Below are 13583 nucleotides of genomic sequence, written 5' to 3' on the forward strand. Positions count from 1 at the left end.
TATAAAAGTGTCAGTGGGTATAGGGTACACACAAATCAAAATTGTAATTCCGAGAATCAAGAGTGTATACTTTGTAGTTTGAAAACTCAAAAGCCGTAATAACAAGTATGATCATAACAGTGTGCACCGCTAATGTGCCTGGGTATGAGATAGATTTTCGAGAAACACCTGTGACTTTGAAAAAAAAGTTTTGTTATAACCAGTAACTAATGTTCTCTACTTGTTTATGTAATTGCAAAAAAAAATCTCTGTGTGATAGTCTTATCATAATTAGCGCGTGACTACTATCAATTGGTTATATTATTTTATCAACCATAGTTACATACTCATATTATTTTTTTAATATTTATCGTCAAAAACATATCAACTATGATTTTTGGCATTAATGTAATAACATTACGTCTACATGTCATACCCCACACTCACAGCGGGACTATTTCTAATTTAATAGTCATTAGCCACACTCGCAATAAAATCATGCAAAACGTTTACATTTAAGTCTGATCGACATGGTATGTAATATATTATAAAATATTTACACCTATATTATGTTATACGTATGAATTGAATACCTATCGATCTCAAATGATCAAAAATATTACTTGGCATGCTTCACTGTACTTAATCTCAATAAAAATATGAATACGGAAAACACTATCTATTAGCCATTTGTGGATTCCGGAAAACTTCGTGATGAAAGAGTTGGTGTGCAATACTGATGTACGTCAAATTTCATGGATTGGTAGTCATTACATAAAAAATGTACATAATGTTCGAGAAATTCGAGAGAATTATTCCCTCGGTGTGACGTCATATTCCATAAAAAAAAAAAAAATACACTTCACATAATTTTGACGGTTATCGACAGCTGTTAATCAAAATATATAAACTCCGTTTATATATTTTAGGAACGAGTTTTATTGATTTTAAGGAGCACGGCGCTTACGACAAATACACACCCGAGGACAAACGTGGAAGTTGTGTCCTTAAAAAAATACGATTGTTCGAGTGAATATACGAGGTGGAATAATATTAAATATATTATTGAACGTGATCCTATCCAAATCAAGTTTTTATTGAATTTCGTTATATTTTGCGTCAATGGAGAATGAAACGTCTTATTCGATTCCATGTGATCGGTCAAACACCAACGTGGAATGCGCATGCTGATAAAACAATATTTTATACTTTTCTGGTGCTTTATAAAGTAAATTAAATATATTGGAGGAAGTATTGCACACAACGTGATAAGTAATGACAATAAAATATTATCATGATAATCAATGATCATGATCAATATTACACAAGTAGAAAAACTAACGACAACGAGTATAACAAAAGATGATAAGACTTCGACAAGAGTGAGTAAAATTCTGAAGTCTCGAAAAAAACAATATCATGATGTTTGGAACCAAAAATATTTAAAATGTTATACAAAATTCATATTGTAAAAACTGGTTTATTTGTAACAGTGGTAGTTATATAAGATACAAATTCGTTCACAGTAACCAAACGCACAAATCGATGGAAAGAACTATTCAAGTTTCCATATGAGTGAGGATGAACAGAAGTAATGTTGATGTCTATGAATAAAACTGTTGAAATTGTTTAAGAAAAGAAAATTTAAGGATAATATTATTAAGTATTGCAATTCACATTTGGTCGGATAACAAACGCGTAATGGTTTTGATTCATATTTATACTCAACCATATAGTTATGTGATAATCGAGGCACAGTGTCAATGCACATATTATATTTTTTTTATCTATTGAATAACCTAACTTCATATTATTATACCTGTTGAATAAGTACGAACAATTATTAAAAAATGTAAAATTATAAAAAAAAACAATGGATTAAACTGCGACTACCGCATATTTTCGTTGCAATAATAGTGATAATACAATAGAGATGTGTTCGATTTGTACTAGGAAACAAATGATTTCCGAAGAATGTGGCGAATGACACGGTGGCCATCGTCGACTGCAATAACATATCGATCGAATACAACTCATTTCCCGTCATTATAATGGATTTACGATCGTACAGTGGCCCCGGTCGGATTTTCTCTCTACCGGCCTACGCGCGCACGCTGAAATGTTCTGAGACCTTATAATATCATATTATTGTTTTAAAGGTTTACATCGTACAAACCTCGGCGTGGACTAGCACGGTAGCACAGGTACCTGCGTCATAACGTGATAACTACCTGCAACACACGGCGGCGAATTATCGATGCTCGTATCAGAAATAATATAATATTATCACTATACGCTTAAAATATGTCGTTGTTTCGATAATAATATAAACCTGCAGTGACACGCTGGTGTAGCGAATACGGTAAAAGAGTGACGGCTATATACCCGGGCGAATATCACGGGATGAGACACGAAAACAGTTCTGTGGCGTACGTATTTCGAAAGGATTCGGCTCGAGGGGGTCGGTGTCGGCGGCGGTGTGTGTGTGTGGGGGGGGGGGGGCATAAAAGGAGGAGATCGAGGGTAAGCTGCTGGCGAGGCCGCCGCCGCCGCCGGTGACAATCCGATAGCCGTCAAATCGAATTGAACGCATTTGAACTCGGCGCAGACGACCGGAATGGCGTCTAGGAGAGGCCGGAGAGGGGTGCATAACCAATTTGGTCGCATTGAACACCGTATATAGTCGGCGTGTGAGAAAATCCAATTGATCTTCGCGTGCGCTGAACGCGAAACACGCGCGCTTTCGGCGACCTCCGTGTAAGGACGCATTTACTATACGATGCACAATCGCATTACGACCCTGCAAACGTGCTCGCGGCGTGTCGAGGACGACGTCCGCGGAGAATATTTCGCTCGTTCGTTAAACGTTTATAGTTTGAACGGCATTGTGGCGTCGCGTCACTAAAAAAAAAACAAAATCAAAAACCAACGTATAGGCGAATCTCGTAAAATAGATATTGTGTCTGTACTGTCGTCATTATAATATTGTTGTTGTTGTGTAGCTATATATTATTATACGGCTACAACGATAGTATAGAGATAGACTTTTATTTTATGGTTTTTTTTTTGACCGCACGATTTTTATCGAATACGTATATTATCTAAGTCGGTGCCGTAACTTTCGACCGAAAAACGATTAAAAGTACGACGACACCATCGTTTATACCGCGTTCCCCATCGAAATAAGGCGGGTGCCAATTTGATATTTTCTTATATTTTTTTCATGTCCGGGGGAGCCGATACTATATCTACGACATTCGAACGCTGCCACCCATTTTACGTGTGAGTTAGGTTAGGTTAGGTGTGACCTGGTGTGAGAGGTACATTGCTACTTGCTAAATTCCCTCGATATAACTGGAAAGGAGTGAGTCAATTTATAGTCACTATAGTGATACGCATGACTTGCAATCGGTCAATTTCGATACTTAAAAACGTCATGAAAGTTGCAAGTAGCAGTTCTTCATGGATACGCTATTTGATTTGTTTGTGTTTGTTCATTTTTCAAGATCATAAAAAAATCATCGTAGGTATTAATTATCGCATTATGTTTTGTTTAGAATGTTAAAATAAAAGAAGACATGTATATTATTACGTATAATATTAATATAAAAATGTCCTCCATGCCTTAAAACATTGATTTTGTTTTTTTTTTATTTTTATTACAGCAACTTTTTTATGGAATTATATGCCCATTACGATGTTTCAGTATTTTTCTTGTCGTGATTTCGATATATTATATCTACACAGCATAGTATTATATAATATAATTATTTCAAGTTTTCTTAGTGGAAAACGTTTTCTCAATATTATCAATAGATTGTTACAAGTACAAGAAAAATATTATATTAATGCACTCGATAGATATTATATAAGTATACATAACGTGTACAAAATATTATATAAAGCGCGTTTACTTTAAGTAATGTACTCGTGATGATTTCGTGGCAGAACAACATTCCTATAATAAGTCTCGTCAATTATTTACTCATTTACGATAAGTGAGAAATTACCCGTTGGATTGGCGGTCTGGTGTTAGGGAGCTTTGAAAAATCGTCAAACGATAACACTCAAGATTTTTCTCTTTCTCTTCATTATCATCATCGGAGGCAATTGCGACTAAATTGCGTCACGCGCGTGTTCGTTACGAATACGATACGTCGACACTATGTAAGTGTTGAAGATGTATATTGTATTTGCTACGCAGTTTATGGGTCTAATATATTAAGTAATATCGTAGACAATCGCTTATTCTGTATTCGTCACACGTATATACAACGACAAATAAGTGTAAATAGTTTAATATTATATCGTTATATGAGAGTCATGGACCATGGTACACACTATTCTATATCTATCCGCGTGTCATAATGGAGTGGTGTATATTCCAGTGGTGTCTTCCATCCAAGTGATAATAATGATAACGTATTAATACACCGTATTTGTACACCGTGCAGGTTTCACTCTCGCTCACTCAATTTCTCTCTCTCTCTCTTTCTCGTTTCCACAAACCCCTCCCTTTCTCTTTCTCTATCCCTATAGACAACAACGTTACGGGCTAATTCCTGGAGTATAATATATTATACCATAATATTATTATGTTTCGTAATGAAATGTCCATGTTGTATGAATTTGTGATGTTCGTGGTCATCTACAGATACATTGGATTAAATCTGCGAACCAAATATTTTGTGTGATAGAGAATGACAAATTTTGAGGTCACACAATATTCGCTTTATTATTGAAAACATAAACAAATTGTGTGTGATTGATTATGTTATCAATGTTGTAGTTACTTAGATATATATAGATACAAATTCTGGTCTGAATGGGGAACATGTACAATGTCATTTCTTGAAAACAAATCCATAGGTATATTTAGTTGCAAAAGATGAAGAAACGACTGATATAATAAAACAAAAAGTTAAATTATTATGTCAACGCGTGGTGGCGATCGATGTATATGCATTGCATCCCATGGACGACTGTACTATAGAAACAATGCCATGCACAAAAACAAAAAAATGAAACCCGACGGCCACTAGAAATATTTATAAATAATTGCTCTAAAATATCGTTGATCTATGTCATAAATTATAATGATCATCTCTCATTAATATAGACGGGATTTTGAAGAATTTTGAGCGTGCAGAAATTTCAATATAATAGAAAATAAAAAAAAATAAAAATAGAATTTCACAGAAGTGCTTAGAAATTTCCGTACGTTGCATGTGCGAACTAATCTTGACTTAAGTATTTTGATCGCACACAAACCTACTTTAACATAATTGATATTTAATAAATATTTTTCAGCACTCATTCACACCAGTAAATAAATAATACATATATTATTTTTACATTTTTTATTCAATCAAATAAATTTAGTTGCGAAGGGGTCATTTCTCCTTGCCTAATATAAAATATTAATAAACCCCCGGTTTGAGGTTTAAGAAAATAACGCAGAAAATGAATGAAATATAATATATGAGGCTATAGGTACCTAAATAATAAAAATAATAACGATAATATTGATTGATGAGTTTACGGCTTACGTGGACATGTTATGGTGCCAACTATGAAGCTAACTGGTGCCAGCTAGTATATCCCAAAGGACAAAACGGTGATTTTATTATTATGATAATGATTTATTAACAAGTGACACATAGAAAGGCAATTTTTAGTCCGAATAATATGAATTTGAATGCAATATTGACATAATAATAATAGTAATATGAATTATAATTTTAATAAACTACAAACAATATATGACTATTGATATGAAAATGTATTATTAAAAGCTACCTACCCACTTGTTTGTTCTCTCCCCTTATCACAGCTAACTCGTAACATGAATAGTGAAATGATAGATATTCCTTTGTGTTGTACCTATAGCTGAGCTGAAAACTATTTAAAAACAAATCGTATTGGGTTCTACGTAGTTTACAAACAAGATGAGCTATTGGTTATCGTCATGTTTATTAACGTTTTAATAGATATAGACAACGAGTAAAACTAAAATATCAAACATTTAAAGGCAATTATAATAATTATTGTGTATATTATTTATTTATTTAAAATAGAACTCGACGCAAAAAAGTTTTGTCACCACAGTTGACGCAAATACGATATTAAAATAAACTGTTTATTGTGGACTCGATTGCTATAATATACGTAGTATAGAAATACGATTAACCGGAAAGTTAAATATATTATGTACTTTTACCCAAGCTATTATTTTGTTTTCGTCAGTTTATTATGCACACTTTCCGATTAAATTACATACGAGGTTATCACGAAATAATTTAGTGGCAGTCATTCGGTTTTGTGGTTTTTGACGAACGTGTCCGTTTGTATTTTTATCTTTGGCGCACGTGGTTCATTTATTTGGAAACGTACAATAAATGTATAAAATCATTGGCAAAACCGTCCAACTAATTTACAATTATTTCATATTTTACGTTTTGAATAAATTCTAGTAAATTCTTTTAAATATAACTTTTAGGTAGGGAGCTTTAAAAGTGTTTATAGTCTGGAAGAAATGTAATTGAAAAAAAAAAAGTACAATTGTGCAGATCAAAAAAAAAAAAAATTGCATTTAAATAATATGCTGATTACTTAGGTAGTTTTAAAAATTGTATTCATAATTAGGGGTATTGTGATGTACAACTTGAAATTCAGAGTTATTTGTTAGTAGTCGTAATATTGTAGTATGATGTAGGTATTTTTATAGTCAATAAGCGTGTATTTTAAAGCAGATGTAACACGTTTCCACCAAAAGTGTACATTTCCCTTTTCAATCAAAAAAACGAAAAAAAAAAACAAATACTATAAAATATTGAATAATACATATGTACAATATTTATAACAGAGATGGAACATTTTTCTAACTTTAAGTGCTTGAAATTACCTGATTTTTTTGATTTTGTCCCCGGATGCAATTAATTTATGAAATATATAATATACAAACAAGGAAAACATTAAGTGTTATTATTTGTTCGATTAAAAATGAAATAATTTATAATAAGTATTTTAGTTTTTTGTTTGTCCTCAACTTTTTTTTTGAGTTTAGTGGATTTAACATATAATATTACATGTACCTATATTTTAATGAAGACGTAATTCGTAACAATTAATTTTGTTTTTGGATTGAAGGCTTCAACTACAAAGGTCATTTATAAGCCTATTACAGTGTGTGTGTGTGTGTGTGTGTGTGTGTGTGTGTGTGTGTGTGTGTGTGGGAGGGGGGGGGTTGGTTGAAACACGTTTGTATGTTTGTATGTGTGGCGAGGATGTGTTGCTAAAAACCCGGATTGTCACCCATCCGAGTGCTAGCAACGACGGCCTGTACGTACGTTCAGAGCGTTGTCGCCATATTGAGCGTACAACCGTGCCTCACCATGCCACAGACATATTTTATTTGTATTTATTAAGACAATTGAATTGAGAAATTATCATGTTATATTAATTAATAAATAAACTATAATTTATTTTCTTAAATGTTTTAGTTTCCATATTATGTTATATTCCACAAACTCATAATCTCGGTACCAACACAGAGTTGTTGTTATTAGTTATCTATTTTGTTTTTAAGTAATTATATACAAATTATTTTATTAAAATGTTTAATATACTTTTTTTCAATAATATAAATATCTAGTGTTTTAAATTAACTTGACTAAAATTATACAGTTTAAATAGTATGGAAATTCTTTCACTGGCCATGTAGTGGTGATATCTCGTTTGGTTGCAACGAATATATATAGAAAATATATGGGAAGATACAGTTTTGGAGAGATAAATGTATATATACACCTAAATGGGCAACGAGAAATAAGTATCACCCACCCAGTTATACATTCTTTTTTGAATGCAAAACATTTTAATTTAATTTTTTTTTTTGTAAATGTCTCTCCATTTAATTTAAATATTTTATACTTAAACGACTAAAGATATTATCACCAATAACAATCTTTTTGATACGATTTGTCCTCAGGCGATGAACGCTCATCGTGCACCATTTAGTCGAACTTCCCCAAGTAAATGAAATAAAACGAAGTAAGACATGAAAAGTAACACCAAACACACTTGTTCATCGACACAATACCAACCGAAGATTGAAAATGGAAATAATGACCATAATTTGTTTCGGTTTATGACGCTTAATGATAAAAACGATTTGTATACAATAATACAACTTTACTATCAGTAAAGTTATCGTCATCGTTATGTAATATACACATGTAGGTGGGTACACTATAATACAGTATACATCCTGTAGTAGAATAAAATAAAGGAGGAACATTTGTTGTACCTTAAACTTTTTAGGATATGGAGAAAAATAAGTAAAACGTGGTTAGTAGAGAAGAGGGTCAATGATCTGCCATAAACGAACGTAAAGGTATACATTTCCAGATAAAATATGAAAATGGAATTTAAAATCGGTTCGATTTGAGTGTTCTACGACTGTTACAAATTAACGAAGCCACAATATGATACTTATGATCCTTTCATAAGATGCAACTAAGTGTTGAATCAACCCTCATAATCAGATGTATTCATGCAAAAATATAAAATCTACCAATATGATTTAGATACCTTCAAAATATGTTGTCATAATACTGTTGTGGCACATATTTGATATTATTAACATGACGATTATGTAAAGCCATACACAAGTTGTATTTAAATATAAAATTAAAAACACTCCCCTCCCTAATGAAATTCAATACTTCCTTACGTCGTTTAGCAATTTGCTTTGAATATCAGTGCTTTTGATACTACCAGGTAACCAATTAAGGACAGATTGAAATTCAAAATGATCATACCATTCGGACTCTAGTCTACTATTAATACACTTCTAACTGTGAGAGTTTTGCTGACACTACCGAGTAACCCATTATGGACTAATTGAAATTCAAAACCCTTTAACATTGAGAATATTATTCGGGTATCAGTTGTATACTTTCATCACTTCCAAGTAACTTGCAAGGACCGATTGATAAATTGAAAAGTATTCAGATATTCAAAAACGTACTTAATAGTGGATAATACTGAATGATGGTTGATATAATTTATTCTTTGATAATTATTGTAAGTTCTAAACTAAAGTCGCATATTTTAAGTTGAAAACATCAACTTATTGTGCGTTCACTATTATAATAGTTATTTGACTTGAACATGTCCAATTAAGCTAGTTAATTATAATCTAGATAATAGCAATATAATATAAAGCGATACTATAAGATAAGTATCAAATATGAAATTTAAATTATATCATGCTAGCAAATACTTAAACTGTAAGGTTTTAAAAATGTTGTATACAATAAGTTTTATGGTGAAATGAGAAAGTAATTTATTGCATTTCGTGTGTTGTACAAAATAGTTCTTCTTAACCGGTGTTCGAATAACCCAGTGAATTGAATTTGTAACGGTGTAAAACACTTGTTGAAATGAAAAAAGCGACGTTTGTATTGACCAGCGTGCAAGATGCGCGTTGATGTTAATGCAGTAAAAAACTAACCAATGACTATAATTTCGTCGGATCTTATAGTAATATGTGGTTGTAGAAAATAAATAGTATACCCTATTATTTTTATATGTATTGGTGGATCCACGTGATACGTCTGTATGTATGTCATATGTGTGTTTATTTTTAAACGGAGTTTGGGAACTCAGAATGTTTGTAGAGATCCGAACCTTTAGATCGTAGTTAGATTCGGGTGAAATGTCTGTGGAATGTGTATGGTGTGTATCCCGAAAATGGTCGTGTCGGAGTAAACTAATTCGTATCAAACGTATTGGTGGTTGTTTGCACCACAAGAATTGAACTATAACTTGGGCTTTTTTTTCTACTTTCTTTGTGGAATAGGTTTATGGTTTTTTTTCAAAAGTGAATTTATATTAAACTATCTACTGCAACGCGTGTTATGAAACAACATGGAATTTTAAGAATATCGTCAATGTTTGACGATAAGTGCCAAAAAAATAATGTTTTCAAAAAATCATTTGAATTCACTGATGATGGGTACTACAGTTTAATGACGTTGTAGATACCTGCATAATGATAACGACTGAACAATGCCAATAGGCCTTAATAACGGTATTGTCTTTCGTTTGTCGCAGGTGGTCGTCGGGGACGTCTACAGTTGTGGTGACGGCCGACACGAGTGCCGGTGGTGGACGCAGCAAGGCGCCGATGAACTTCTTGCGCTTACGGTCTGTCCAACGGACGGACGCGGGAAATTACACTTGCACTGCCAGGAACACGGTGGGATCCAAGAGTCTTCAGCATCAGGTGATTGTGACGCCCGACATGAGCGCGCACGTGGTACCGGCATTAGCGGATATCGAGTCCGGCCGGTCCGTGTCGTTCACTTGCATCACATCTGCAGCCGACGATAACGTGAGTTTTTTTTCTTCAGATCTTTTCATCGGTCTGCGGTAGTTTTTTACGCCTTTTGGCCTCTCCGCCGTAGCTTAATTATTTAATATCCTTTTATTTTCCTCTGTGCCTGACCATTCACGACTTGTGTCGTATATTCCACCCATGTAACAAGCCACTGAGCAGTAATTGTAAATATTATCATGATTAAGACGTGACCGTGTGAAAACAGTGAGTACAACTATACAATCCTCTAATTTACTTTACATAAACAAAGACGTGGGTGCTTTGTAAATGATTTTCAAAATTACTAATTTTATGTTCGTATACTTTACTCTGGTTGATTAAACTTGTTTTTTCTTTTGGGTCTTTCGTGATAACGCGTTCATAATATATTGCAACGTCAAATAGCCTATATTTCCAAACATATCTGCTGATTTTTTTCGTTGTGATTATCATCCTTTCTGTAGCATTAAATGTATAATACTCTAACCTAGAATACATAAACAATGTGAAAGTTATTTAAAAAGCTAATGCTGACATTTATTATAAAGCCTAATACTAGAAATTGTGAAATCATAAACCTAAGTCTGTCAGCCGTATACTAAGTATCAACTATAATGATGAGTGGATGAATTTTATGAAATATAATATGTCTATTGTCAGTGTTAAAAAACATATATATTTGAGCACATTGTATGACAAAAAAATTCCCAGTGTTTCCATATTATTTATTAAGAAATATCGTCAAACAACATTTGTGTATGTATAAAAGAGTAAAGATATACGATTATGACGTCTAATTAAATGCTGACATATTTTTTTTTACATTTATCTTTGTAAATAATACTATTATTTTTTACAAACATATTATTTGTTTATACGTCTTGCGCATATTATATCTGATCGACACGCGACATACATACATAATATGCAACAGGTCGTAATAATATTTTGTCGGCAGTGAGTGCGATTTCGCGACATTTTCATATTATACAATCGAAAAAACTTTAATGTGAACTGACGACTTTCGTCCTGCATGTCTTAACATCTCTAGGTCATATTACTATATTAGAGTCAGACATTTTTTTTTTTACCTAAGCCTTAAAATATTTTATACATTATATTAATCAAATCAGAACTACTACTGAATTTTAAATAAAAAACTTAAATATTTTGATAGACTTCCATATAATCAGTGGTTTTTGTTATACAATTATTAGCAGACCATATTTTGTATGCATTTTTTATAAACAATGTCACCTCTTGAATGTTAACTCTTAAACTCATTGAGTTATGCACAAATTAAAGTGAGTGGACTGGTAATATTTCACCTTACCACCCACTAATGTTTGCTAACATCAGTTATTTATAAACCATTTGCATGATCAGTTTCAAACTCTCAAATTCAAAACTACCTATGTATTCAATTTGGATGTAATCCAACTCACCCTGCCACCATCAACACTTTAATTTGGCACACCACGAATGCAGAGGTTTAGGTGTATGTCGTGAATCATGATATGTGTAACACATTTATACATTTTGAAACTAATTTTAATTTCGTTTATCAATAAATTGCGACTTAGTTTTCAGTGATCGATTTTTGTGACTAAATTGCTAGTTTTTATTCTTAAGCAAGTCAATATGAACTTGTAGTCCCTTCAAAGACATTTCAAGATGGTCATCCAAAAATTATATTCTACATGGAATTAGAGCTGGTTCAATATGTTCTATACAGCTCCACACATCGTTTTTAATCGTTTTTTGATTTTTTTTTTCGTTTTTTAAAAAGCCTTTTTGATTTTATACTAATTTACGAAGAATAGTTTCTATGATAAATAATTATTTTTGGTAAAACTTCATTAAAGCCCACAACTTATACTAATAAAAATACTGAATTTATAAGTTATTTAAATTAGCACAATGTTTTTACTTTTTATAATAGTAAAAACAAAAGTCAAAGAAAAAAGTTAAACACTGTCAAGACGTTATTGCAAAAAAAACCTCAACAACTTTGATTTTTTTGGAAATAAGAGTTTTTTGTTAATTGTCTGTACAAAAAAGACCATTTATGGTTAACGGTTATCCCAGTTTCATACTTTTTTCTCAAATGAATCATGCCTTGAGATGTTTTCAAGCCATCGAACCACTGATACTTAATTAATATAATTTTCAGACTTAAAAAAAAAAAAAAAAACATTTTTCTCTTGTATACCAATGTATTATAAAATATAGTATAAATTCCTAAAACCGTATATTTTCAAAACGTATATAAATAAACGATTTATCCAACAGTATTAATAAATAGTTTATCGAAGAAGGCTTAACTTAGTGTTCGGAACGGAACAAATATACATAATATCCACCTACCTATAAGTGTATCAAATTTTTGCACGACGAGATACGTGTTCGAAATAGTCACATACTACTTAATGACAATTGTATTATGTATTATAAAGGTTAAAGTGGCTAAATATTTCTTGTGTGGAATACATGAGAAACAAAAGCGTGCTTCTGAACTGTCGTAATTCAACTGAAATATCTATAGAAGTTTAAAAAAAAAAACTATACCTACGTACAATGTGTTTTTTACTATCGTTTAACAATATGAAATATTACAACAATTACGATTTTAAAAATATACTAAAAACCCAAGAGGCAATTAATGTGTTATTCAACATTACAGCAAAAAGAGCAAAATATTATTTCAAAGTTTCAGAAAGGAAAAAAAAACATTAGATAATAATAATTTGTACAAACAAACGAAATAATTAATAAGAATTCCAAGAACAACAGAAGTTGATACTATAGTCTTGTTAATCGTCTTAGTGGTATAAAATGTAGCCTGAACGTTTAAAAATGTTGTGGTTATGATGAAGCAACAATTGGATGTATATTAATGATATAAGTGAAAAGGAAAAAATATTAATTTACGGTTTTTCGTACCGATTCATTAAAAAGAGATTTAAACCATAAAATGTTGAGGTTCAAAAGTTATGCACCCGAAAACTACCTTCCGATTATTCAAATAAACTTTTACGGAGAAGTGTTCGAAAGGAAAACAATTTATTTTTACGTAAAACTTTTACGTTTTACTTTTACAACGAACTTTATGATCTCTGGTCCGAAATACTTTCTGAAAACCAAAAAAAAAAAAAACTTAAAACCATCAACTCTCTATAAAAGATACATTTTTTATTTTCAAGTGACTTATAAGCAGTAA

At 31.9% G+C, this 13583-nt stretch overlaps 1 protein-coding gene across 4 annotated transcripts in view; it reads left to right on the forward strand.

Annotated features, from left to right (window-relative positions):
• LOC111034825 (Down syndrome cell adhesion molecule-like protein Dscam2) overlaps nt 1–13583 on the forward strand; it is a 310967-nt gene that overhangs the window by 186422 nt on the left and 110962 nt on the right. For all 4 annotated transcript variants that reach the window (XM_022316209.1, XM_022316211.1, XM_022316208.1 and 1 more), the window contains exon 7: nt 10099–10378. In XM_022316209.1, coding sequence (XP_022171901.1) covers nt 10099–10378 — 280 coding nt within the window. The remainder of the gene's footprint in view (nt 1–10098; nt 10379–13583) is intronic.

Source organism: Myzus persicae, unplaced genomic scaffold (assembly GCF_001856785.1).
Source record: "Myzus persicae strain clone G006 unplaced genomic scaffold, MPER_G0061.0, whole genome shotgun sequence".
In the NCBI taxonomy this organism is placed as follows: domain Eukaryota; kingdom Metazoa; phylum Arthropoda; class Insecta; order Hemiptera; family Aphididae; genus Myzus; species Myzus persicae.